This window comes from Pyrus communis, chromosome 14 (assembly GCF_041283825.1).
Source record: "Pyrus communis isolate YQ-2024b chromosome 14, ASM4128382v1, whole genome shotgun sequence".
NCBI lineage: Eukaryota > Viridiplantae > Streptophyta > Magnoliopsida > Rosales > Rosaceae > Pyrus > Pyrus communis.
In genome coordinates, this window is record NC_142578.1 from 3,293,826 (window position 1) to 3,321,073 (window position 27,248).

At 35.7% G+C, this 27,248-nt stretch overlaps 3 protein-coding genes, 1 long non-coding RNA gene and 1 pseudogene across 5 annotated transcripts; all 5 read right to left on the reverse strand.

Moving 5' to 3' along the window:
• Positions 1-1,080, reverse strand: LOC137713912 ((-)-isopiperitenol/(-)-carveol dehydrogenase, mitochondrial pseudogene; annotated as a pseudogene). The gene has a single exon (XR_015955858.1). The product of XR_015955858.1 is annotated as a (-)-isopiperitenol/(-)-carveol dehydrogenase, mitochondrial pseudogene (transcript).
• Positions 1,081-2,348: 1,268 nt separating this feature from the next.
• Positions 2,349-6,855, reverse strand: LOC137713865 (LRR receptor-like serine/threonine-protein kinase FEI 2). The gene is made up of 13 exons (XM_068453218.2): positions 6,477-6,855; positions 5,987-6,122; positions 5,813-5,884; positions 5,652-5,723; positions 5,441-5,512; positions 5,197-5,268; positions 5,035-5,106; positions 4,491-4,600; positions 4,162-4,335; positions 3,745-4,077; positions 3,370-3,624; positions 2,914-3,047; positions 2,349-2,800 (listed from the first exon to the last, which is right to left on the reverse strand). The coding sequence occupies exons 1-13, from the start codon at positions 6,565-6,567 to the stop codon at positions 2,576-2,578; spliced, it is 1,818 nt and encodes a 605-aa protein (XP_068309319.1). The 5' UTR covers positions 6,568-6,855; the 3' UTR covers positions 2,349-2,575.
• Positions 6,856-12,363: 5,508 nt separating this feature from the next.
• LOC137712374 (beta-amyrin 11-oxidase-like) lies at positions 12,364-14,920 on the reverse strand. The gene is made up of 8 exons (XM_088684571.1): positions 14,839-14,920; positions 14,468-14,531; positions 13,888-14,037; positions 13,499-13,750; positions 13,304-13,387; positions 12,992-13,070; positions 12,598-12,901; positions 12,364-12,463 (listed from the first exon to the last, which is right to left on the reverse strand). Exons 1-7 carry the CDS (start codon positions 14,871-14,873, stop codon positions 12,762-12,764), a joined length of 804 nt encoding a protein of 267 aa, XP_088540697.1. The 5' UTR covers positions 14,874-14,920; the 3' UTR covers positions 12,364-12,463; positions 12,598-12,761.
• A 94-nt stretch (positions 14,921-15,014) lies between these two features.
• LOC137712038 (uncharacterized) lies at positions 15,015-17,682 on the reverse strand. The gene is made up of 5 exons (XR_015955853.1): positions 16,431-17,682; positions 16,112-16,260; positions 15,602-15,994; positions 15,335-15,402; positions 15,015-15,103 (listed from the first exon to the last, which is right to left on the reverse strand). It is a non-coding gene; the product is annotated as an uncharacterized LOC137712038 (long non-coding RNA).
• A 4,570-nt stretch (positions 17,683-22,252) lies between these two features.
• Positions 22,253-24,988, reverse strand: LOC137712065 (ent-kaurenoic acid oxidase-like). Its single transcript, XM_068451210.1, has 9 exons — positions 24,744-24,988; positions 24,047-24,371; positions 23,710-23,859; positions 23,345-23,596; positions 23,147-23,233; positions 22,840-22,918; positions 22,648-22,754; positions 22,449-22,567; positions 22,253-22,343 (listed from the first exon to the last, which is right to left on the reverse strand). The coding sequence occupies exons 1-9, from the start codon at positions 24,986-24,988 to the stop codon at positions 22,253-22,255; spliced, it is 1,455 nt and encodes a 484-aa protein (XP_068307311.1).
• Positions 24,989-27,248: the final 2,260 nt, after the last annotated feature.

Sequence of the window (27,248 nt, forward strand, 5' to 3'; positions counted from 1 at the left end):
TTGAGCGACCAAACTCTTTAATAGTGTCTTAAGCACATAATCCACTCAGATTACAACAAGGTAACACATAAAGAAATATGATGATAGTTTAGTAATATTTTATTTTTTGGAAGTGATTCTCGAGTAGTGATTATTAGAGGTGAGATACAACTCTCTGCATCTATCTACATCTTAAACCCACCATCCACGACCAAATTGTGGCCAGTAACAAATTCAGAGTCGTCCGAGGCCAAGAAGACGACGGCGTCTGCCACATTCTCCGCCGACATCCTCTTCCCTGCTTTCAACCCCAACTGCGCCTCGCACAAATTCTCCGCATCCTCCGCCTCCATCTGGAACTGCCAGCAGAACAGCGGCGTCACTACCGGCCCCGGAGAAACACAGTTGACTCGTATACCGCTAGCACCCAGCTGCAGACTCGCCGACCTCATCAGCCCCATCACCGCGTCCTTCGACATTGTGTAGTCCGTGAACATCGGTCCCCCTTGGCCCGCCGCTGCGCTCGCCATGCACACGATGCTACCCCTCACGCCCCCCTCCACCATCACCTTCGCCGCATGCTTCACACAAGCCGCCATACCGCGGGCGTTGACCGCCATGACCCTGTCGTAGTTGGAGAGGTCCAACTCCAGCACTGTCTGCTGTGACGCGCAGCCGATGCCGGCGTTGCTGAACATGACGTCGAGGCGGCCGTAGATCTTGACCGTCGATTCGATCAAGCTCCTGACCTGGTCCTCGTCGGTCACGTCGCAGTGGATGTAGGTGGAGCGACCAGGACCGAGGGATGCGACGACGGTTTGGCCTAATTCGTCCTGGATATCGGCGATCACCACTGCGCGTGCGCCATGCAAGACAAATTTGCGCGCGGTGACTTCGCCGATTCCGCTGGCGCCGCCGGTAACAACTACGACCTTCCCTTGAAGCTTTTTGATGGTTTGGGTGACTGAGACTCTGTCGGCAGTGAGGTCAGCCATTTTCTTAGGGCTAGTTAAGCCAATTAATAATTAGGTTACGCAGCTAACTCAGCTCCTGCCCTTATGAAAGGGTCAGGCTTAAAGCAACGAAGGATGATAGTTCGATAGTTTGAAGGTTATATAGATGGAGATTGAGCTGGATGAATCGAAGATATGGTTTTTTTTTTTTTTTTTGTTTTTTTTTTTGTTTGGAATAAATGATATTAGGGAAAATTTGAAATAGGTCCAATTTTATAGGCCACCTTTTGAAATAGGTCCAATTTTTGGTGACTTTTGATTTTTGAAATAGGTCTAATTTTTAGTTACTTTGGACCCATATCAAAAAACATCATGATATTATTACATAGACGGTGAGAGAGAGTGGGTTAAACCTCATAATTGATTAGCAATAATATGATTCGAATTCTCCATTGTACATAAGACCTCTAACTTACAAGTAAAAATGAATACTATTAAACCGTACGAAAATAAAGATTTTACCTCCGGCTATTTTACCTTTATATATACATAGTTAGACCTAGTTGCTCGGCAAAGTAGAAAACAAAAAGTTTTAGCAACGTTTATTGTTGAAGCTAAATACAGAGGAATGACCCAAAAAATATGTGAGTTACTCTAGATTAGAAATTTCATGAGAGACTTGGTTCCCAAAACCGGTTGTCTTAAAGAAAGAACGATTCATCATGTGTGTGTGTGTGTGTGTGTTTTTTTTTTTTTGTCCATCATGTGTGTTTTAATTTATTTGTTTGTTTGTTCATTTTTATTTTTTTATTTTTTTGAACAAATGATATTATTTGATGGCTGATATGGCCAATTGATATAGATGTTAGATCTTCTTCATTTCTAATTGATATGTCAAATATTTATTTTATAGGAGCATACACTATAGTTTATGATGATACACAAAAATGCTTCCTTATTTTATTAATATATTTGACCCCATAGTTATATTAATTATTAAAAAATAATTTAAAATTGAATTTAGTTTTCATCCTATTAGTTGTCAATGGTCCTCATGCATTTAAAAAGTTAAATTGAAGACATTTGACTCTATCTTTGTTTGCCGTGAAAAAAAAAAAACATAGTTAGAAAGTAAAGAATCAAATGACTCAATTGTGGCATCAAAAGTAGTATCGCCCTTTGAAAAATATTTAATGTTTTTTCATCCTAATTGACGTATTTGTATCACCTTTGGAGATATCATCAATTTAGTTGACTTTTACGAAGACGACCTAATTTGTGATTTAAAAACGATTGGCTCAGCAAAAAACGTGTATAAAAGAAAACACAAATGAACGGTTGTGTTTTCCCATGTGTGGTCGCTTGCCTAACATTGGAAATAAAATAGAAAATAAAAGAAAACCATTACATGTAGAATAAAGAAAGGAAAGCTTGCAGCTCTTTGCAAACGTTTGCATAGGAATCTTTTTTCTTCTTTTGGGTTTGTGCCATCCAAGCAGAAATTGGATACCATGGTTTGTCTGATACATAAATTTAATTTACATTCTTACCCCCAGGGAGGGGCAGGGACAACAGCACAAACTCAATAGAACATGAATGAGCATTCTGTAATCCTGCAGTCATTAGGCATTTTAGCCGAATGATCAGTAATGATCTGAATGAGACTCGTAGAAATCGCTCGGGCACGGTGACATGACCTCTGGCTCTAGCAACTGCAATACCTGGTTCATTGATGGCCGGTCATCAGGGTTTGCATCGGTACACCTTGCCGCGATATCAAGAATTGCTTCCACAGTTTCAGCATCTGCATCTTTGCACCTTTTGTCTACTACTTCATGCAACCTGTTTTCTCTCAATTGGGTGTTCATCTGCATATTAATGAAAGAGTAACTCAGATCGATACTGTGGTCTGACAACATTGTCTTACATGAAAAATATGAACGCATCTGTCTTAGTAATTTTAGGAAGGAAAGGAGCTTACCCAACCAACAACATTTAAGCCTCGTTTTACAAACGTAGGATCAGTAGGTCTTTTTCCGGTCACAAGCTCTAGCAATAGAACTCCAAAGCTATATACATCTGTCTTCTGAGTGGCTCTCCCACTTTGCAGATACTCTGCAATAACCAAAAAACAATTGACTAGCATCTCTATAAATTTCATATTTCAATATTACAGCGAGCGGTTAGTCAGTCGTCTCATATTTTGATCAAGCAGGTTTTAACTTTTAGGGCAGAGATAATTCATTCAGCATTCATTTAGTTGTGTGATAAACATTCACTAAATGGTAAATCATGGTAAGGATGTCCGACATAGGTGACTGTATACCAAAATCTATAACGATTGAACCGTGTGATCACCATAATCTAGCTCTACTATATTTACTTACAGCGGAAACAGGGTTACGAAATGCATACAAGACCATAATATGGGACAAACCTGGAGCCAGATAGCCAAAGGTGCCAGCCACCACTGTCGTAATATGGGCATCCTCATCCACCAAAAGCTTTGCAAGGCCAAAGTCAGAGACATGGGGATCCAAGTTTTCATTTAGAAGAATGTTGCTCGATTTTATGTCACGGTGTACTATCTTTGGAGAGCAGTCATGGTGCAGGTATGCTATGCCTCGAGCAGAACCCAGGGCAATTTTCAAACGAGCATTCCAGTTCAAAGGCTGCTCTTCCACCCAATGCTCTAAAGGAGATAAAGACATCACGGAAAAAAAAAAAAGCAAATCAAATAATCATTCGATTCTAGCTAGTCTATCCCCCAAAAAGCATTCATTTCTAGCACATTCTGAGAGGTGATACTTACCATGCAAGAAATCATCTAAACTGCCCATAGCTAGATAATCATATATGAGAAGCTTTGAAACAGGGAGCCTGCAGTAGCCTCGCAGGTTAACTAGATTTATGTGCTTAATGCTACCCAAGATCTCTAATTCCCTCTCAAAAACTTGATCACATCCTTCCCGACTTCTATCAATTCTTTTAACAGCAAAAGTACCACAATCATTCATAACCATTCTGTATACAGTGCCAAATCCTCCCGATCCTACAACATCCTCTTCATCGAGTGACTCTAGCTTTTCAATGATTTCACTTGAAGGGTAGGGCATATCACCATGGAAAGTAATGAGTTTTGTACCTGTCAAATGTTCAATTTTTTGTCAGCAACCATAATAAAGTTTGAGTTTATAACTGTATGAAGTCCAGAAAACATCGAACTTACTTGCTTCTTGATTTACTTGCTTTTTAACTTCAGTGTATTTTTTAGCCACTCTTTCCTTTTTTGAAAGTAACCGAACCCAAAGGAAGGTAAGGAGAATGAGAAACGCAAAGCCCAAGGCAGACGTTGCACCAATAAGCACTCCTTTGATGTAATGAGAAGATCGTTTAGAGGGCGCTGGAATATCCACAGTGAATTCAATAAATTAGCATAAGCACATTGCTACTTTTTACATAAGAATTTGGTTAGATGTGATTTACAAAATTCCAGAACTGCATTTTAGAAAACATGTCTTTCGACTAGAAAGCTGATAAAAGGGATCGAGAACTTGCCTGCTGCTTCATCACTTACAGCAGTACGTGGTAGCACTGCAGGAAATCCCAGTGAGGTCCGACAGGGCTTGTGCACTTGTTGGCCACAAAGATCTAGATTGCCAACAAACCTATATGAATGTTCAAGGAAATTTCAGAACAAGATGACAAATGCTTCAGACAGGAAGAAGAGAGAAGGTATTGAAGGTCCTATCTGTACTGCATATAGTGTACAATTGGTGCTATATATTTACTGAAAAGTAAGTGGAAACATCTTTATTCGTGAATATTTATCGACCAGTTCAAAAATTTTACAGACAAATCAGTCAAAATGGGCAATTGGCTCACACAAGTATAATGCATGCCTAAATCTTAGTTCAAAAAGCACAATTACACTAGGCTTTGAGCGTTTATTTAGCTTAAGCCACACATGCATACATACATACACTTATAATTAAAGACTCAGTCTCTAGGGATTTAACAGTGAGTGTGTGTGTGTGTGTTCGATTCAATTAGGCCATTTTCACTCAACATGAAAGTGTCGACAGAGACAGTGAGTACTTACGAATCGTTCCCAAAAGTGCTTAGAATTCCAATGTCTGGGATTTCACCGCTTAAGAAGTTGGTGGACAAGTTCCTATGACATACATAGGCAATAATGCTATTCAGACACCAATCCAATTAAAAAACTACATAGAATACCATTTGGTACTTTGTTATAGCTTACAAAAAGTGTAATTTTGAGAGGCGGCCGATAGATGAAGGTATAGCACCTCTTAATAAATTGCTCGATAAATCCCTACAATTTCATTGTAAAGTTCATCAACACAGGAGTGTAAAATATTTAAATCAGTCAGTTGCAATTGCTATGGTGATAATTCAAATTCCAATTTCCCAATACAAATGATTGATAATTAAGCATGCAAGACTCCGTAAACAGAAAAGATGAGAACAAAGACAAAAATTCTTACAGTATGGTGAGAGAAGAAAGGTTTCCGATATCTGATGGAATACCTCCTTGAAGGTAGTTAGCCTTCAAGTACCTAACAGATTGAAGATAAAGTATGCAATGCTCAATGCTAGAGTCAATATAAATAGAAAGCAAAGTGACACCTGAAATATATTTCACAACTCAAAGAAGAAACAGAAAAGAGAGCAAAGCCGTTTCGGTTTTCCACTTACAGAGCCCTAAGCTCAGCACAATTGGTAATTTCATTAGGAATGTTTCCATGTAAGCTGTTTTGGTGAAGTGCCCTGGTTTACATTGAAAAAGCACAATCAGAAGAAAATCAAAATTGGAGGACTTCTCAGCTGAGTTTTTACTAATTCAGTATTGGACTCACAATCTCTGTAATCTACTGAGTTTACCAATGCTGGGAGATATAGTCCCACCCAGTTGCACGTAAGGCAAGTTACTGCAAAAACCCAATTCAAAATATATGAAAAGCACTTTGAAAACAAGCAGATTAAATCAAAAGCAGTTTGAGTAAATTGAAAAGTAGGGTTTGAAGACTTACACAGAGCTGACTCTAAGGTCCTGAGGATGGCAAGTAATGCCAGTCCAATTACAGGGTGATTCATCGGAATCCTGCCAGTCACTGAGAATGTTTCTGCTGTCATTCAAAGTGCTTTTGATTTCCAACAATGCCAAACCTGAAGCAAAATAATTACCAAAAAACACAAGAAACAAGATTAATTATGTCATAGATAAACCCCAAATATAATACTTGAAGGTAAGGCAGAAAGAATGTAAATTATCAGTAAAGATTTGATTTTTCTATGTTTGCCATTAATGACCAAAGCAAATCAGAACTTCCGGCTCAACAAAATGCAACTAATTGACTAGTAAAGTAAATGTCCATCATAAATAAAGAAAAGATGAAAATTTTAACCCAATGCCTCCATTTTTCATCGACGAGAAGTCCAAAAATAAAGACATTAGAACAGAAAAAAAAATAAAACTAAAAAAAAAACCAATAAAACAGAGAAGTGGAAGGTTTTCCTTACCATCTTGGCTGAGAGCAAGAGAGCAATGGAAGGAGAAGATTGCAGCTGAAATTATTGAGAAAATCCAAACCAAGAAACCCTTCTTCTGCATCTTCTTGTTTCTGAGCTCAGCCACTTCACCACTGTGCTCAAAGTTTCAAGCTTTGGGAAGTAGAGAGAGAGAGAGGGAGAGAGAGAGAGAGAGTAGTGGGAGAGAAACTATGATGAAGCAAGCTGTGGTGCAAGGTGGGGCACTACCATTACCAATACACTAATGATAATTTTGAAGCACGGAGAGCGAGAGAGAGAGAGAGAGGGAGAGAGATTGCTTTTTCCTATTAGAGCAGGGTGAAGGGCACAGTTCCGAAAATGAGTATAGAAAGTTGTGTAGAAAGAGGCCGTTGTCCACGAATTCAAAAAATTGATCATAAGAGTTCACAACACTCGTTGAGAGTGAATTTCATGTCGAAAAAGAAAGATATTGCATATCTTTATAATAAATTAGATTACCTTTTATATTGTTAATTAGTTTTTTTATTTATTATAGATTGTTAATTAATTTTAAGATAGAATCTCGAACTTTCATGGATGCAATCAAGAAGCTGTTAACTATGATATTATGTCGGTATCTATCTAACAATCAAGGGCTGACCTTCCTGCTTTCTTGATCCAATCTCGCACTTGGTCTGATCGCACCGTAGATCAAGTTGTAACCGAAGTAGACCAAGAAAGGAGTGGAATGATGATGATCGGGCACTCTCTTGGATCTCATGGTTTGGAGCAAGCTCAGCTTTCCTTTCACTTCAAGTCCGTCTAATTGGGTCCCCCCAGAAGAAAAATTCCCCTATCACCCGAATGAAGTGATAGGAGGAGATTCTGTTAGCTTGATTGAGTGGCGCCTTTTGCTGCTGGACCGAGTTAATCGACATGATCTACCCCTCCAAATGGAATTGGTAGGAATGCTCGTTCAAATGGAATCGGAACTGTGACTCGCTCCAACTACGGCAGTAAGCCACCCAAAGGTAGGAATGCCGTGAATCCTAAAAGGGAGAGGTAGCCGGTAGTTGAGAGATATTGATCTTGTTTTGTATTGTTGTTGCTAGACCAAAGGGAAAGGGAGAGCTTCAACTTTTATTATAGTGTAAAAGCAGGTTACTTGTATTTTTGTCACTAAAAATTTGGTGGTCTTTTTACTTTGGTAATTGAATTATTTTCTTGTCTCATTTCTAAACATTTTAAATCAATAGAATTAGCCATTTGTTGTGCATACAACTAAGACTTTTTAAATTGATAGAATTGATCATTTGTTGTGCGCACGACTAGGCAAGTGCAATTACGGATGCCTCGGATTTTGGGTGAAATTGCACAACTTTTAGACATTTTTGTTTGAGCATTCTTTAAAATGGGGACCGACAACAAAAGTGAAAATTGTACCTAAATAGTCGAATTGGATTTGGCGGTTTATTAATTTGTTTTGCCAATGAGTGCCAACCCCACAAGTGACCTACTTATGCTAATTTTGTAATAGACGTTATTAATAGTCATCATTAGACATACTTGAAAAGTTTAAGAAATTTTTTAGATGAAACAAAAAATAATAATTGAGGATCAAAGTGAGAACCGTGAAACATTTTTGGGACACATTTATAACTAACTCAAAATATAAATAAGGAAAGCTTTGATAATTCAACTTCATTGTATATAGGATTAAGTACCTAATACTCTTAATTTTTAAGTGTAATTCTAAATTGGTTTCAACCTTTTTAAACATTTCAACAAGTATCAAATCTATTGAAAATGTCATATCAGTTAAGCCCTAATTAATTTTTCGTTAAATGTACAATTGGCAACAATGAGTCCCACTCCAAACTCACTAACTGATTCACCTTCCAATTCTTCTTTGAAGCCGATGAAGATGGTGGCGGTCGCTTCATGGCAGACAATACCATTTAAGCAATCTCCATGACCTCTTATTGATTTGGAGACAAAGTAAGCCCTAGTTAATTTAACAACAATTTAATTGGAACTTAATGGATGTGACATTTTAATAGGTTGAGTACTTATTTAGAATGTTTAAACATGTTGAGACCAATTTAAAATGACATTAAAAAATTGAAGAGTTTTCAATACTTAATCCTTATATATAAGAACGAAGCCAATATTCTCCTTAATCAACAATTACCATTCATGGTTAGAATAAAAACAACTCCAAATTATAATCAATCTTGTTTTATGAGTTCATAGCATTAACCCCATTTTTCATAAAAGGGATACCATGAAGTTGAAAAGAACAAACCAAAAGTTCCAACCATCTTATCAGATTCTAGAAGAAAAAATCACGAAACTGCATCCAAGTATCATTTGGGGCCGAGACAGTTCCTAAACTAAGAAGGCAGGATTTGTTTTGATTATATAACTAATAGAGACTTCAATTTTCTTTTGCGTTTTTTTTTTTTTTTTTTTTTTTTTTCCCCCGTTCAAAGGAGGCCACCTAGTTGGGAAGTAAGGGAGGACAACAAGCTATGAAGCCTTATCAATGGAATTTTATGAGAAAATGGATTGCTAAATTTTGTTAATGGTGATATCAACTCCATCAACTGATGTTGCATCTGGATTGATCAATTCCCATCTGAAAAATTCAAGTACATAAAGTTCAGCTCATTCGAAAATACATATCGATATATTTAATAAAGATGTAACAAGATTGCTCCTTACTTGTATCCTGTTGACAATTACACCACATGCATGCATGTACAATAAAAAAGCGTCAATGACCATATATATACATGGAATATGATGGTGTGCTTGTAAGAAACTGTCCGTGCCTAATAACTCAACAGACACATATAGTCCAAGGAACAAGATGACGTGTATGTAAGAAACTATTTGTGCCTAATAACTCAAAGGACACATAGTCCTTTTAAAAGCTCTCAATTGATTTTTGTGGTGAAATTAGTTAAAGATAATTAAGGACCTGACCAGCATGGTTAAAGGCAATTCCATGAATGTTGAATGGTATCTAGGAGAGGTCCAGCTCCAAACTTACAAATAGTTTCTTAATATACAGATCATTTTTGTTTTATTGGGACCAAATTTTAGATCACTCTATCCTAAATTACCACTAGTTAATAGTGTTTCGAACTCGATTTTAGATCAAATTCACCTCTAGTTTGAGAGGAAACAATATCCAAAGCCCATTCCACCACCACAAGAGCAACCCCAATAGTGGCAACCCTCCCAAAACCAAGGTCACCCCCACTCCCATAGAGATATCCATGTATGTCCCTTGACCCTGTCTAGCTATAGAATATGTAAATCAATCCCCCCTGGCTCTTGTCCTCGCTTAAGGCCAGTGCCACACTCGACTATGTAGTTGTGGTTGATTCCGAGTTGATTAATCGTTTGACCAGGTTGAGCAAATAGACAAACGAATACCAACCCCGCTGAAAATGCTTCATGTCGCGTCCTATTATATGATTTGATTCCTCAATGAGATAATGAGTATTAACCTGCAGGTATTGTCCTTATTATTACTTGTGTCCCTATAGGATTTGATGGATTGCAACGTTAAAACAAAATACATGACAATCTATTCTGTTAATATTCTTTTTCAAAAGAGAGAACATTGCCTCCTTAAGATTGAAGTGAAATTTCTTCTCAATTTACTTCCTGACCGATTCACAGAATCTCGTATTTATAATCAAAATCATTTATACTATAAATCAATATGTACGTAAAGATCATCTCTACAAAAATTCGAGTAAAATTAAGGTTAGTCAATCAGTTGTAGCAATAGATAATGATTCATAATGTTTTTATCGAATTCGTCTGTCTGTTTTTATATAGTTTGATGACAAAATATCTCATATTTTAATAATTTTTTTTGTAGAGATAATATTTTGAAAGTAATTTATAATATTAACAGTTTCGATCTTAGGCTTAATATTAATGAATAATGTTATTTATTTATCTACTTTAGAAAATCAATAATGTTATTTAGACAAATAAAACTTACACAATTGCTAATACACTTGCATTATTCTACATACAATGGTATGTCATATCTCTATTAGAGAGTCTGTCCACACATGTGTCAATTTTGTCTCTCTAAATGGCATTTTTGTAATGCGTCAGTTTTGTATAAGCATGTAAGTGAATCATGATGGGGTTGGTCAAATTCATATCCGATCCCATGTATTAATTGAGTTATCAGCATCAAATAATCGTAGTTCGGATTGTTAATTTTAACTTGTCAATTCATACCTTATAAGAATTGGATGATATCGATTTATAATCGAATTTATATTTCTCAAAATACATAAAAAATAAAAAATAAAAAATCGTCTTGTATTGTGTTTATCTCCTTCTATAGTTTTTTTTTTAAAATAATAATTAAATCATTTGAGTATTCATTACAGGAAAAACTCAAATTACTCTTAAATACATACAATATTGACAAAAACAGGTCTAAAAAATTTATATTATTGTTGACCCTAAAAATTACTTAGCCTACGTGGCTCAGGCCGAGTAACTATGAACTAACTATGTCCCCTTCTTGTGAATACGGGCCTACCAACTCATAACCTAGCTCGGTCGAACGAGCATAATACATGTCATGGTGTGTCGAATAAGCTGCTGACTTTTGTACTCTGTAGCAACATAGGTACTTAAACGAGATGAGTGTTTTTATGGTGAACGTGGTCCAGCCGTCTAAATGCCAAACTGCAAATTAAATACACCTGAGAGTAATCAATCATAGAACACTCCACTTTGCTAGGAAGCTAACGAAGTGTCCCCTTTCGTTGAATAAGTTAAAAACTCTTCACCTGCCAAGAGTTAGATAGACAACCAACCAACTAGAGGCAGTGATGTTAGTCCAAATTGAAGATGCTCTTGATCGCTTGATTCTACAGCTCCAGCACTATTAGTCCAAACTAAAGATGTCGCTAGTTGTCAACACAATGTTATTAGTCCATTGAGTTTTGGAGAGAATAAGGGTGTTTATATAGGGGTGTGGCCGTCCTCTTTGGGTGGAGATGGACCGGCCACTTGGATGGCTTTGTGGGTGAAGTTCATGATTTGTGGTTAATTAGCAAATTAATTGGATAGTAAATCAATTAATTAGCTAATTAATATAATAAAAAATGAATGATCTGGGGGTTTCCTTGTGGAGAAGATTTGATAGGGATGGATAAAATAGGTTACAAATAAATACCTATTTTGGGCACTTTTTGACTTGATTGAGGGATGATTTTCCGTTGCTCGCGCGTAGAAATCCCAATGTGCCTCGAGGTTAATTTTGTCATTTTCACCCAAAAATTCATGTGTCGCCTCTTGATTATTTTTGGCTCCACACCCAGCCCTTAAGCCAACACTTATATAAAAAGTAGAATTAGGAAATGGACACTGCATTCCAGTGTCTAAATCCAAACATAAAACTGAATTAGAAAACAAACACTGCACCGTAACAGCTGAATTCAAATGTGAAAAAATAGATACAAAAAATGGACACTGCATTACACTATTTGAATCCATATAGACATATTCCAAAATATAAAAGAAAAAAATATGAGAAAAGAGATTTAAGTTGTAGTGGGTGTCAGCTATAATGGCAAATTATTTAATTTTTGTTTACTTTAAATATGCACTTAAGTATCACAATACATGATTAACCCACACACCCTTTTTTTACTTCTCACACACCCCTTGTTGATTTCTATCATTTGATTTTCTTTAATTCATTGTTCTGATTGTTTAAAATTAAAAGGATGTGTGACAAGTAAAAAATGGTGTGTGGATATCACACCCCTATAAGTATTGTAGTTTTTTATTGATTTAATACAAAATCACCCATAAATTAATTACATTAAATGATCCACAACCAAAGGGAAAAAGATTTCTGTAGAAAAATGGATTTCTAAATTTTACTAAACATGATATCAACCTTATCAACTCTTGATGGAAGTGGAAGATATATCATCCCAGCATCTGGATTGACCAATTTCCACCTACAAATTTTCAGTCACAATAAAATTAGGTATACTGCATATATATTTAAAATTAAAAAGCATATAAATTTGTCCAAAAACAAATTAAAAGCATTTATCTAATATATAGTTAAGCGACAAATGTGTTTCCTTACTTGTATCCTTTAGACAAATGATGTAAAAATACTGCAAGTTGCACCTTGACCAGCAAGTTTCCAGCACAAAATCTTGATCCACCGCCAAAAACTTGATACGTTCCAGGCTTAGCTGGTTTCTGAAAAAGTAAAATTACACTCATTAATTAGCAATTTATATTTAATCAATTTACCTTACTAGAAATGTTGAGACTTGCATTCCATCTATCTGGGTTGAAGCACATGGGATCATCAAAATTCTCTGAATTTGTGTGGAGATATCGAGTCCAGACAATCACTCTCCAATCCTTGGGTATTCTATAACCTATAAGAATAACCAACTTGGTTATAAACGCAAAGGTTTTTATACGAGCCGATGGTAATTAAAAACGTAATTCACATTTTTCTTTTATACCTTGATACTCGGCTTCATTAGTAGCCAATCGGAAAGAAAATGCTGAAATGTTGGCCAGTCTTATTGTTTCTTTCACCACCTGTATATCATTACATGAAGTGCAATCGTTTTGGCTTGAGATTAATTCTTGTTACAAGAAGTATCGCAGGAGATGCATAACAACAGTAATGAATGATTTTTCTCTTTTATACAATCGTCATTAGGAGGGGGAATCGGAACATCGGATGTAGTATTACTGTAAATTAAGCCTATAAGCTCATTGCATCAATTATATAATAAATGGTAAATTGAGCATGCATACAGATCAAGTACCTTGTTTGTGTATTCCATTTTTGAAACATCTTCGCATGTGATAAACTCCCCAGTTTTGTTCTTATGCATAACCATATTCTCTTCCTGTAGTTACACATCATGAGAACCTCGTCAAGATGAAACATAATTAATGAACATAAATGTTTCTCTTTTCGAGTCAAATTATTAGAATACGGTGATATGCTATGATCATACCCGAAGCTTTCGGAGGATATTAGGGTATTTTGAAAGATAATATAGAGTCCACATTATTGATACAGCAGTAGTTGCATATCCAGCGATAACAAGGCTGACAATGTTATCCAGAACCTCTTGGTCACTTAATTTATTGCCTTCATCGTCTTTAATTTCCATAAGCCCATCCATCAGATCACTTGTCACCCCTTCCTTTAGGGTTTTTTTCTTCTCTAGCTCCACCCTGAAAATGTCCATCAGCTTTTTCCTACACTGCAAATTTACATTCATATATTTAGCATGCATGGACGTTACTTAATATATATTGAAATTATATGTTACTTAATTAGTGGATTTTTGACCAAAAAACTCACTGGAGCTATCATACCAAAACCATTTAAGATTCAAACCTGAAGAGCATGGCGGTAAGCCGATCCGGGAATGTTCAGTGGATGAACCCTCAATCCAGAGACTAATCCAGTAAACAAGTTATCCATGGTGTCAAGGAGAGGGCCCGGCTCCAAACTTAAGAATAGTTTTCCAATATTTTCAAATGTTACCTGTAAACATAGATGAAACATGAAATTTGTTGAAGATAGTAAAAAGTCTCACACCGAAAATCTGATAAAATAAAATATAATTTATGTTGAGTGATTTCACTTTTAGTTGACTATCAGAACGGTGCGAGATGTCAAACAATATATATGGATGAGGGTATGAGAAAAGAATGAGGCCCTCTCCAGATCTTCTTTGTGAAGATTCCGGCGATTCTCAAATTGTGTTCGTTCATCGTACATCGTGCGATCAATTTTCATCAAGTACTATTCATGTTTAATTTTAAATAAAAGTATTTACAATGATTTCTAACCACACGATATACGATGAACGAACACGATTTGAGAATCTTTATGATCCTCACAAAGAGGATCCGGAGAGCATCCTCATTCATGAGAAAATGGATTTCTAAATATTCTTGAACATGACGTCAACCTTATTGACTGGTGATGGATGTGAAAGATGAATCATCTCAGCAACTGGATTGACCAATTTCCACCTAAAAAATTTCAATCACAATAAAATTCAAGAATTATGTCTATAGTGTGTTAACATTTAATAGCATAAAAAGTAAATAGTAAAGCTACAAATTGAGTTTCCTTACTTAATTGTATCCTATAGACAAATGATGTAAAAATACAGCAAGTTGTATTTTGACAAGCAAGTTTCCTGCAAATATTCTCGATCCACCACCATAAACTTGGTATGTTCCGGGCTTAGCTGGTTCCTGAAGGAGTGAAATTACACCCATTAATTAATGAGTAAATTATCTTCAATTAATTCATCGTGTTAGAATATTGACTTACATTCCATCTATCTGGGTTGAAGCACATGGGATCATCAAAATTCTCTGAATTTGTGTGGAGATATCGAACCCAAACAACTCTCCAATCCTTGGGCATATTATAACCTACACCAATCAATTTGGTTAGAAACACAGAAAAAATTATGAGTGCCGATGGTAATTAAAAACATAATTTACATTTTTTTACCTTTATACTCAACTTCCTTAGTAGCCAATCGGAAAACAAATGCTGCAACGTTGACCAATCTTATTGTTTCTTCCACCACCTGTTTATCATTATATAAAGTGCAATAGCTTTGGCTTGAGATTAATTCTTTGTTACAAGGAGTATCGCGGGAGATGCATAACGATACTAATGACTTTTCTCTTTTATACAAACGTTATGAGAAGGGGGAATCAGAACATCAGATGCAGCACTACAGAAATTAAGCTATAAGCTCATTGCATCAATATTATATAATAAATGGTAAATCCCTCAATGCATACAAATAAAGTACCTTGTTTGTATATTTCATTTTTGAAACATCTTCATATGTGAAAAACTCCCCGGTCTTGTTCTTGTTAACTACATTGAAATGTTTGGGAATTGAAGAGGAAATCAAGAAGGAACAATGAATAGAGGGATGAACACAGAGATCTTAGAGAGAGAGAGTTTAGAGAGAGAAATATGATTTGTATTAACTGAAAGAATGAAGATTACACAACTCTAATCAAATACTAACAAACTTGCTAACTATATTTCTAACTGTATTGCTGACTTGTACCCTTAATAGTTCTTGTGTATAGCCATATCCTCTTCGTGCAATTACAGATCCCGAAAACTGCGTCAAGATGAAACATAATTAAATGAATGTTTATTTTTTCGAGTCAAATTATGAGAGATGGTGATATGCTATGATCATACGCGAAGCTTTTGGAGGACGTCAGGGTATTTTGCGAGATAATATAAAGTCCACATTATTGATAGATAAGTAGACGCATATCCAGCGATAACAAGGCTGACAATGTTGCCTAGAACCTTTTGGCCACTTAATTTATTGCCTTCATCGTCTTTAATCTGCATAAGCCTATCCATTAGATCATTTGTCACCCCTTCCTTTAGGTTTTTTTTCCTTCTCTATCTCCACCCTGAAAATGTCCTCAAGCTTTTTCCTACACTGCAAATTCACATTCATATATTTAGCATGCATGCACGTTATTTAATTACAATATGGTCTGAATATATATTGAAAAATCAGTGGAGTTATTATACCAAAACCCTTTAAGATTCAAACCTGAAGAGCATGGCGATAAGCTGATCCGGGAATGTTCAGTGGATGAGCCCTAATTCCAGTGACTAATCCAGTAAACAAGTTATCAATGGTATCAAGAAGAGGCCCCGGCTCCAAACTTACGAATAGTTTTCCAACATTTTCAAATGTACCTGTAAACATAATGAGACATGAAAAGTTGTTGAAGATAATAAAAAGTCTTACACCGAAAACCTAATAGAATAAAATTATTACACTTTTAATTACACGAGACATTTTTTGATAAAATATCATATATGCGTGCATGGTACTTATTGCTTTATTGTTTTGATAGTTAATTTACCTTCCTGGCTTCATCATATCTTTTGACTCTACCCTTCAGAGCCCACGACTCCAGCGCAGCCACCATGCGAGGTTGGACAAGTTGGCTTATGCAACGGAGAACATCGGGACGGTTAATTACGCTTACAACATAGCTTCTAACTCTTGAATGAAACTTTTCATGAACTGCCACTATAGAACTAGCACCTACAATATCAACATTGGGCTAGTCTAGGATGAAGGTTTCATCTGATTGGAACACAAATTTGTTGGTTCCCGGGAAGCATGCTATGATGGTCGGTGATCCAAAGAGGTGAGTTCTATACATTCCGACTCCATCACCGTACCTGAACTAGTTTCATTTGTCAAAACTACTATATATGCTCCGGCTTTTGGGATATCACATACTTTGGAGTTTGTGATTGTTAGATTCATACTCAAATATATAATGATCAAAATCTTACGACAAAAAATCCAGAAGTACACGAGCATAATATAGTTTTTAATTTATTCTCAACAACATTGAATCCTATCATGTTGATGCTGGTTAGTATACATATAAAGAAGGGAAATAAATCATTTGTCAATACTCATCACTATATTGCACTTAATACTACCCTGTCAATGTTACCAGTTTTTTTTTTTTTTTTTCCCAAATGTTAATATTACTAGTTAGCATAAATGCATATATAGAACAAAATAGAAATGGAATCGTACTTAGCCCGCTTAGCATTGATAAAGTCGTCAGGACGACGAACAATTTTGAAGTACCAAAGGAAGGTGAATATTTCACCCAAAAATGGAAGTCCCATGCATGTGGCCAGGCGGCAATTTAGCGCCGGTAGGCGAATGTCATAGTCTGAGAGGAAGCACATACCAAGGCTCATTCCACCACCACAAGAGCAACCCCAACAATGGCAAAGCTCCCAAAACCAAGGCCACCCACACTCCCATAGAAGTGCTCATGATGTGTCCTAACAAGCAAGATAATTAAGCCAAAGCCAAAGTCCCTCTGGGCTATATGGTTGTGGTAGATTCCGAGGTGATTTATTCGTAATACCAGGTCAGCATGCCGACAAGGGGGCTAGCAAACTTATTCGAATTCTATTTTATTTGAAAGAAAAAGAACGTGTTAAATGTTACTAGTTATTATACATATATAAAACAAAAAGAAGTGAAATAAGTCATACTATGTGAGTAATTCACCCCAAACTGGAAGTCCCATGTGATGGGCCAGCAATTTAGCACGGGATAATATTTAGTGAGTACCTAATATATTCGTTCTGATTTGGCTTATTGAAAAATGTCATATGTTTTTTATTTTTAAAAGTCTAAAAATATATATTAATTAACCTGTTTATTATTTTTTAAATCAATAAAATATGTATGTATAAATATGTCATTCAAAATGAAAATGTAAATATATAAGGTGAGTTTCTAAGTAATACCTTTTTACACCGATAAACGGATGTCGTAGACTGAAAGGAAGCACATACGTACCGAAGCTCCTCTCTGCTAAATGTCCTAGTTTAGAGCAACTCCAGCGTGCTCTTTAGCCCGATGGACCGGCGATTCCAATCACCCAATTGCCCCAGCAATTGGCTCCAGCCCATGCGGGCAATGGGCCTCGGGGGAGGCCCAATGGACAGGCTAGGCAGGAATCCATCGCCTGAGGGTTGTGTGATGTGTGGCTGACCTAAGGGTGACACGGCTCGAATTTGTCCGTTTTCCTTTGTTGGAATTTGGAAAAAGAATGGGATGCATGCATGGAATTAAGCCCTCGAATTAAACCACAAGAATTGCAACGCAACAGGATTTAAAGCTCAAGAACACAAGATAGTGATAGAAACATCACCTGGGTTCGAGATTGAGAGCTCAAGCTCTCAGCTTCAATGGTAGGACCTCGCACCATGCACCAATGCGGCATGCAAGGCCATGGTTAGGTTCCTTGAGTTCCAAGGATTCCAAAAATATTATTTTTGAGCTTGATTTGTTGAAGGTTTGAAGATGAAGGAGGAAGAGAGCTCACGAGAGTGAGCTAGAAAAGAGGGAGAGAAAGAAAGAAAAAGGAAGAGAGAGATAAAAAGAAAAGAGAGAGAGAGAGAGAGAGAGAGAGAGAGAGAGAGAGAGAGAGAGAGAGAGAGAGAGAGAGAGAGAGAGAGAGAGAAAGAGAGAGAGAGAGGAAGAACCGATCAAATGAGGGGAAAAAGGGAAAGGGTGATGGGGATGTCTGATGGATTGGGTAAGGAAAAAAATATTAATATTTTATTGCCTATTACCATGGCCATTCAATTTAGGAGTGGAGATGCAAAACACAGTTACTGTTCAGTGAGTGGATTCAATAGTGAGTTACCCTAGAAGGCCTTTACAACGCTGAAGTTGCTCTTACATATTAGTCTAACCAGGGTTTGGCTTGTGGACGAGGGGAATAAACCCCAGATGATACCTACTGAAAGATTATGTTTGATACTCTCATCTCATATCCAATGAGAATAACACAATAAAAATCTCCTATATATGCCAAATAGGGCTAGCTGTAACCTTAGGACTGGTTTGGGTTGTTGTACTTTTATAAATAAATAAAAACAGCTTATTAAAAAAATTTGGAATATCGCAAGTAAGTCTCTATCATAATGATGTAGAGTAGTGTTGCCCTTGCACCACGGTGTGGGTTCGAATATTGTCGATTCTCTAATCTAATATCTAATCTAACTAGTCTATCGTTTGACAAAACAAAAAAATTGGAACATCAAATATGTTTGGTAAAACAAAATTTTTTATGTCATTGGCACTAGAAAAGTAGAAGCAAGGTCTATCATGCTTCTTAAAAAAACTTTTTTTTTTTAAGCATGTAGGTGAACTCTCCTCATGTAATTTTCAAAGGGCAAGTACACCCTCGCATATGTTACAAAATTACAACATTTCCCTTACATTTATTATATTACATTCAACACCATATGCTTTTTAGTCATTTAGCATAATCATAGCAGCTTTAGATAAAAGTTATTCAAACACTCAAACACTACATTTTTTTTATTAAAAACACTTTTACAAAAAAATTTACCAAATACTCAACAACTTTATTTTATAGTCATTTGTTTTTCACAGCACAACAAAAAAATATATATTTTTTTTCTAAAAAGCACGATAATACCAAATTAGCCCTTAATTTAGTTGGTGTCCTTATGTGCCAAAGTGGAAGTTGCACTTGCACCCGTCTTAGTTAATTGGTAATCTGAATTTTATTAGTTTTTTAGTGGGTTAATTACACCAATACCTCTTGAGGTTTATCAAATTTTCACAAAACTGCCTCACGTTTGAGACATTATACTAACACATCTTCAGGTTTAAATTCACTTTCACATAGCTCATTCAGTCAAAGTTCTGTTAATAAATTGACAATTTAACCCTTATAACTAATTACTTAAATAAGTAAAAAATCTTTCTAATTATATAGAAAAGAAAATATTTATATATAAAAAAGTGAACTGGCAATTTAGTCCCTAAATTATCACCTGAGTGAAAATTAGGTCTCTAAACTATTTTTTTCCCAAAAAAATCAGTCATTGAATTATAAAAATCTGCCAATTATATCCCTAATATTATATTTGAAGCTACTATATTCAATTTTCCGTCAATTTAAGTCATGTTACTTACATGTGATACACATTGGAAGATAGATTGGTAATTTTACATAAACAAATAGTGTATGAAGTTAACTTTGGAGGATAAATTAGACGTTAAATGTACAACCTATATGTAATGTCAAAGGCTTGTAGGTGAAAAAAAAGACGGTTTTACACTCTAAAGTGTGTCAAGTGACTTAAGTTGATGACAAATTAGATAAAATAACTTTGAATATAATAGTATGGATGAAATTATCAATTTTTAATGAATTTAGGGATTTATTTTACCAAAAAAATAATTTAGGAACCTAATTTTCACTGATATAATAGTTCAAGAACTAAATCAACACTTCAACTTTAAAAGAATAAGTTTAGTTAAAAATTGCAAATCCACCGCACCATGAATTCCCCTACCTTCACTCCACTGCAAGTCTGCAACCCCAGCCCACCCTCCTTTGTGTGTTTTTCTAAACCACCACTCCAAATTCAACAACAAATTCAAAATTTGAAAAAAATGAAGAACAAACCACCGCTTGCTGGTAAAGCAGATATAACGGGACAAGAAGACGTCGACAATCCGGCGGATAAAGCCGGTCCCGCATTGTGGGTTAAATTAGATTTGTGGTCAGCCAATGTGCATTGCGTACCTGTTGTGGGTCAGATCGATTCATTTCAGACATCACGTTCGTCTGGTGAATTCTCGATTTACTCTGTTCAAATGTGTTCGATCTGCACCGCCAAGTCCAATCTATTCAAATTAAGCCAACAACAACTAAATCTCAAGCCCTTCCCAATTTTCAAATGCAACACTTTAACATCTCTGAATTTGACTCCACCTTCCATTTACTTCTCATCTCTCTTTCGACAGGATCTCTCTATCTTTCTCTCTGAATCAGTTCGAAATTTTTGTTAGATTCAATAGCGAAGCTAGAAATTATGTGGTGGGTAGGGTCAGCTCAAATCATTCTCTAAAGTGGGGGTGATGCTCACCTCTCCATTGATTACCGTTTAATTAGTTTGGTTTAATTGATTCATGACATGAATTTTGAAATTTAAATTAATTTTTAATTGGAATCAACGGGGGATGAGGATCACCCCCACTTTAGGGGGTGAGTGAAAATGCACTTCACCGGTTTTAGCTAATTGATAATCTAATGTGTCTTATTAGCTTTTTTGTTATAATTAATTCTTCTATGATCTCTACATTTATATTAGAGAATGCTGAGGAGATCCTTTTAAAATAGGGATTTTATAGACGAGTAATCTCATATTTTTTGCACAATATTTTTAATATTAGCACATAAATCTCATTTTAAGAGAGTTTCCTTAATATTTATCTTTATATTATAAACATTTGGTCGGTTTGAAAAGGTTAAACAAACAAATAATAAAGTTAATTTTGTTTAGCAGGAAACTATATTTTGCTCCCCTGTAAGCATCTGTATATGCACTTGGACTTTTGTAATGTTTGTTTTATTTAATGAAATGTTGATGAGCTTGCGTCGGTGGCCTCGAGCAAATTCAGTATTCATCGATTAACCTTTATCTTTATGTAAACCAACCTTGAAGACAAAAGGTAAAGATAAACCATCATATGCGTCTCTTGAGCATCTTCAATCATGTATGTAATTTTCAAATCAAATTTAAACTAAAACTTTTCTTTTAGGAGCTCTTTTCTCCCTTCCCAGATTTAGGAGCTCTCTGAATATTTATTATCTTAAGAGCAGAATTGGAACTATGATTGGAGACAAGTTTTTTTAATTTCTTTCTAAATTTTAGCTAGAAACTCATTTAGGAAGACTGTTTTATGCGCTTAAGATTGTTTTTAACTATATTTTATTTTGTTCTGCGTGTCACTTTACGACGCTTCAACCTTAAACCTAGTTCATTTATACACACCCAATCGTAGAATATAACTCCTCTTTCCACGCAAAAAATCCTATATGAACACCAGGCTAGATGTACTCAATTATATTGATAGAGAGAGGGAAAAAAAAGAGTTCCAAATCATTATAGAGGAAATAAATGTTGGAACATAAGAATTAGAAAACACATACATTACATGATTCACAACCAAAAAGATACATAGAAATAATCCTAGTTCCTTTTCTTTAGTTTTTTTCTATTTTTGAAGTTCAAAGCAGGCCTACGACTTGGGAAAATAGAACGGTGAGATGTCAAGCCATACATATGGATCAGGCTATGAGAAAATGGATTTCTAAATTTTGTTGAACGTGATATAAACCTTATCAACTGGGGATGGATGTGAAAGATAAATCATTTCAGCATCTGGATTGACCAATTTCCACCTAAAAAATTTCAATCACCATAAAATTCAGGACTGATGTCTATACTGTGTTAAGGATTCAATAGCATATAAGATATAAGGCAAGCTACAAATTAAGTTTTCTTACTTGTATCCTACAGACAAATGATGTAAAAATACTGCAAGTTGTATCTTGACAAGCAAGTTTCCTGCACATATTCTCGATCCACCACCAAAAACTTGGTATGTTCCTGGCTTAGCTGGTTCCTGAAGGAGTGAAATAACACGCATTAATGAATTTGTAAATTATCTCCAATTAATTTATCGTGTTAGAAATATTGACTTACATTCCATCTATCTGGGTTGAAGCACATGGGATCATCAAAATTCTCTGAATTTGTGTGGAGATATCGAACCCAAACAATCACTCTCCAATCCTTGGGTATTTTATAACCTACACCAACCAATTTGGTTATAAACACACAAAAAAATTATGAGTGCCGATGGTAATTAAAAACATAATTTACATTTTCTTTTACCCTTGTACTCAACTTCCTTAGTAGCCAATCGGAAAACAAATGCTGCAATGTTGGCCAATCTTATTGTTTCTTCCACCACCTGTATATCATTATATGAAAATTTTGGCTTGAGATTAATTCTTTTTTACAAGGAGTATCGCGAGAGATGCATAACGATACTGTAATGAATGACTTTTCTCTTTTATACAAACGTTAGTAGGAGGGGGGATCAGAACATCGGATGCAGTACTATAGTAAATTAAGCTATAAGCTCATTGCATCAATATATAACAAATGGTAAATCCCAAAATGCATACAGATGAAGTACCTTGTTTGTGTATTTCATTTTTAAAACATCTTCATACGTGATAAACTCCCCAGTACTCTTGCTCTCATGTATAGCCATATTCTCTTCCTATGATCACAGATCACGAGAACCGCGTTAAGATGAAACATAATTAAAGAACATGAATATTTCTTTTTTGGAGTAAAATTATGAGACTATGGTGATATGCTATGATCATACGCAGAGCTTTTGGAGGACGTCAGGGTATTTTGCGAGATAATATAAAGACCACATTGTTGATAGTGAAGTAGATGCATATCCAGCGACAACAAGGCTGACAATGTTATCTAGAACCTCTTGATCATTTAATTTATTGCCTTCATCGTCTTTAATCTGCATAAGCCCATCCATTAGATCATTTGTCACCCCTTCCTTTAGAGTTTTTTTCTTCTCTAGCTCCACCCTGAAAATGTCCTCAAGCTTTTTCCTACACTGCAAATTCACATTCATATAGTTAGCATGCATGCACGTTATTTACAATATGGTCTGAATATATATTGAAAAATCAGTGGAGTTGTTATACCAAAATCCATTAAGATTCAAACCTGAAGGGCATGGCGGTAAGCCGATCCGGGAATGTTCAGTGGATGAGCCCTAATTCCAGTGACTAATCCGGTAAACAAGTTATCAATGGTATCAAGGAGAGGCCCCGGCTCCAAACTTACGAATAGTTTCCCAATATTTTCAAATGTGACCTGTAAACATAATGAAACATGAAAAATTGTTGAAGATATCAAAAAGTCTTGCACCGAGAATCTGATAGAATAAAATATAATTCATATTGAGTGATTACATTTTTAATTGCACTGAGATATTTTCTGATAAAATATTACACCTGCATGACTAGCACTTATTGCTTTATTGTTTTGATAGTTAATTTACCTTCCTGGCTTCATCATATCCTCTGACTCTACCCTTCAGAGCCCATGACTCCAACGCGGCCACCATACGAGGTTGGACAAGTTCGCTTATGCGACGGAGAGCGTCAGGACGCTTAATTACGCTTACAACATAGCTTCTAAGTTTTGTATGAGACTTTCCATGAACTGCCACTATAGAACTAGCACCTACAATATCAACATTGGGCCAGTCTAGGATGAAGGTTTCATCTGATTGGAACACAAATTTGTTGATTCCCGGGAAGCATGCTATGATGGTCGGTGATCCAAAGAGGTGAGTTCTATACATTCCGACTCCATCACCGTACCTGAACTAGTTTCATTTGTCAAAACTACAATATATGCTCCGGCTTTCGAGATATCACATACTTTGAAGTTTGTAGTTGTTAGATTCATACCCAAATATATAATCATCAAAATCTTATGACAAAATATCCAGAAGTACAAGAGCATAAAATAGTTTTTAATTTATTCTCAAACATTTAATCCTATCATGTTGATGCTAGTTAGTATACATATAAAGAATGGAAATAAATCATTTGTCAAAACTCATCAATATATATTGCACTTAATACTCTCATGTTAATTAATGTTACCAGTTTTTTCTTTTCTTTTCCAAATGTTAATGTTACTAGTTAGCATACATGCATATTTAGAACAAAAAAGAAATGGAATCGTACTTAGCCCGCTTAGCATTTATAAAGTCGTCAGGACGACGAACAATTTTGAAGTACCAAAGGAAGGTGAAGATTTCACCCAAGCATGGAAGTCCCATGTGGCCGGGCGGCAATTTAGCGCCGGTAGGCGAATGTCGTAGTTTGAGAGGCAGCACATACCAAAGCTCATTCCACCACCACAATAGCAACCCCAACAATGGAAAACCTCCCAAAACCAAGGCCACCCACTCTCCCATAGAAATAGTCATGCTGTGTCCCAACAAATATGATAATTAAGCCAAAGCCAAAGTCCCTCTGGGCTTTATAGTCGAGTTGTGGTAGATTCCGAGTTGATTACTCGCATCACGAGGATTAGCATGCTGACAATTTCATATACCCACATACAATGAGAAAATATCTCATACAACCATTATTTAGTCCTAGTGTGGTGTTACTGTCTAGTAAGTGTGCGTCACATATATAAAAATGCACTATTTATCCAGTAGACAATTAGTACGTGATAAATTAACTATATAAGATAGAAGAAATTGTAGAAATAATCTTTTAACTTTAACCCAATCAGAGTATTGGTCCCTCAACTAAAAATTCATGATCATTGGTCCCTTAACTCATCAAAACGTGCAACTATAGTCTTTTTCGTCAACTCCGTTAGAACTTCTGTCAAAATAAGTTACGTGCTACGCACATGAGGCTGAATCAAGGTGCAAATATGGAAAAGAAAATGAGAAAAATTGTAGCAATGATCACTCAACTTTAACCCAATTTGAAAAATGGTCCCTCAACTTTAACACAATTTGAGCAATTGTCCCTTAACTTTAACCCAATTGTAGTAATGGTTCTTCCGACATGACTCGTTTTGATAGAATTCTAACAGAGTTGATGAAAATGACCATATGTAGCTGCACGTTTTCATGAGTTAAGTGACCAATAGTCATGGATTTTTAGTTAAGGGGTCACTGCTCCAATTGGATTAAAATTGAGGAACAACTGCTACAATTTTCTCAATAATATGTATTCAATTACATCCTTCAAAAGTTATTGTTAATACTCTCCTCTCCAATGAGATTACACAATTAAAGCTTGTGCCAAAATATTGGGCTAAATTTATATTTTAGGAAATAATTTTCACACATTTTTTTTCTTCTTTTACATACCTTTATTAATTTCTAGTCTTTGAATTAAAGAAATCTAAAGAGTGGTGATATTACTCCTTATCCTTTAGTTGGTCACCTTATGTGCTAAATAGGAAGGATTTTGATTGCAATTTTGCTCATCTTCTAAAGTGGGGTGATATTCACTGCATTAATTGTCGTTGGATTGGTTTGATTTAATTGATTTAAGACACAATTTTAGAATTTAAATTAATCTAACGATAATCAATGAGGTGTAAGCATCATCCACATTTTAAGAGGTGAGCAAAAATACACTTAACCCGTCTGGACTAATTGATAATCTGGAACGTGTCTTATTAGCTTTTTCCTTTTGTTATGATTGATACTAATATTAATTGATAATCTGGAACGTGTCTTATTAACCATTTTTTTTCTTGTTATAATTGATTTTTAATGATCTACACATTTATATATATAAGCACAGGTATCACATCCCAGTCCAGTTCTGCCGTAGCACGATATTATCCGTTTTTTGTCCAGGTTATATCCTCATGATTTTGTTTTTGGGAACTCACATAAGAACTTCCCAATAGGTCACCCATCACGGGATTGCTCTCACCTGAACTTACTTAACTTCGGAGTTCCGATGGAACCCAAAGCCATTGAGTTCCCAAAAGGTCTGGTGCTATATGGAGGTGGGCATGTACATATAAGGCACATCACCCCCTCTCCGTTGGTCGATGTGTGATGTTACAACAGGCCCTTTAACAAGAGGGATCCCTATTTTTCAAAAAAAAATTGGGGACACCCTCTTGACTTTTGGATTAACTTTAATGAAATTGTGTGGTTGAGATTAAATCACAGGTCACACAATTTTATTAAAATCAAATCTAACAATCAAGAGGATGTCCACATTTTTATTTCTTTTTTTAAATTGAGAATCCCTCTTAATAAAGGATTCCTATATAAGCATTCGGTTGGTCGGTATCAAAAGGTTAAACATAAAAAAAATATAGTTTTGTTTTGTAGGAAGCAATTTTATGCTCCCATGTAAGCATCCGTATATGCTCTTGGGCTTTGTAATGGTTTTTCTTTAAAATGAAATGTTGCTTTGACAAAAAATTTGAGCACGCGTCGGTGCCCTCAAGCAAATTCACTATTCATCAAATAACCTCCATCTTTCTGTAAACCAGCCTATAATACAAAAGGTAAAGATGAACCTAGCTAAATACATATGCATTGAGCTCCGTAAAAAAATAGCTAAACTAGAAGTATTTCTGTACTTATATCAAACATCATATGCGTCTCTAGAGCATCTTCAATCATGTATTTAATTTCATCAAATCAAATTTTAACTAAAAATTATAGGAGCTTTTTTCTCCCTTTCCAGATTTAG

Bases quoted from the DNA above. Each gene is read 5' to 3' on its own strand.
- LOC137713865 (XM_068453218.2), bottom strand. From the start codon at position 6,567: ATGCAGAAGAAGGGTTTCTTGGTTTGGATTTTCTCAATAATTTCAGCT. The intron at 6,123-6,476 runs GTAAGGAAAACC...ATTTTGCTTCAG, and splicing joins TCTTGCTCTCAGCCAAGATG to GTTTGGCATTGTTGGAAATC. The intron at 5,269-5,440 runs GTAAGAATTTTT...ATGAAATTGTAG, and splicing joins CTTTCTTCTCTCACCATACT to GGATTTATCGAGCAATTTAT.
- LOC137712374 (XM_088684571.1), bottom strand. From the start codon at position 14,873: ATGATCCCATGTGCTTCAACCCAGATAGATGGAAT. The intron at 14,038-14,467 runs GTTGACGTCATG...CTATGTTTACAG, and splicing joins ATCCATCACCAGTCAATAAG to GTAACATTTGAAAATATTGG. The intron at 13,071-13,303 runs GTACTTGATCTG...AATGATATACAG, and splicing joins AAATGGAATACACAAACAAG to GTGGTGAAAGAAACAATAAG.
- LOC137712065 (XM_068451210.1), bottom strand. From the start codon at position 24,988: ATGACTATTTCTATGGGAGAGTGGGTGGCCTTGGTTTTGGGAGGTTTT. The intron at 24,372-24,743 runs GTACGATTCCAT...AAACTAGTTCAG, and splicing joins ATAAATGCTAAGCGGGCTAA to GTACGGTGATGGAGTCGGAA. The intron at 22,344-22,448 runs GTAAGAAAACTT...GAAATTTTTTAG, and splicing joins CATTTGTCTGTAGGATACAA to GTGGAAATTGGTCAATCCAG.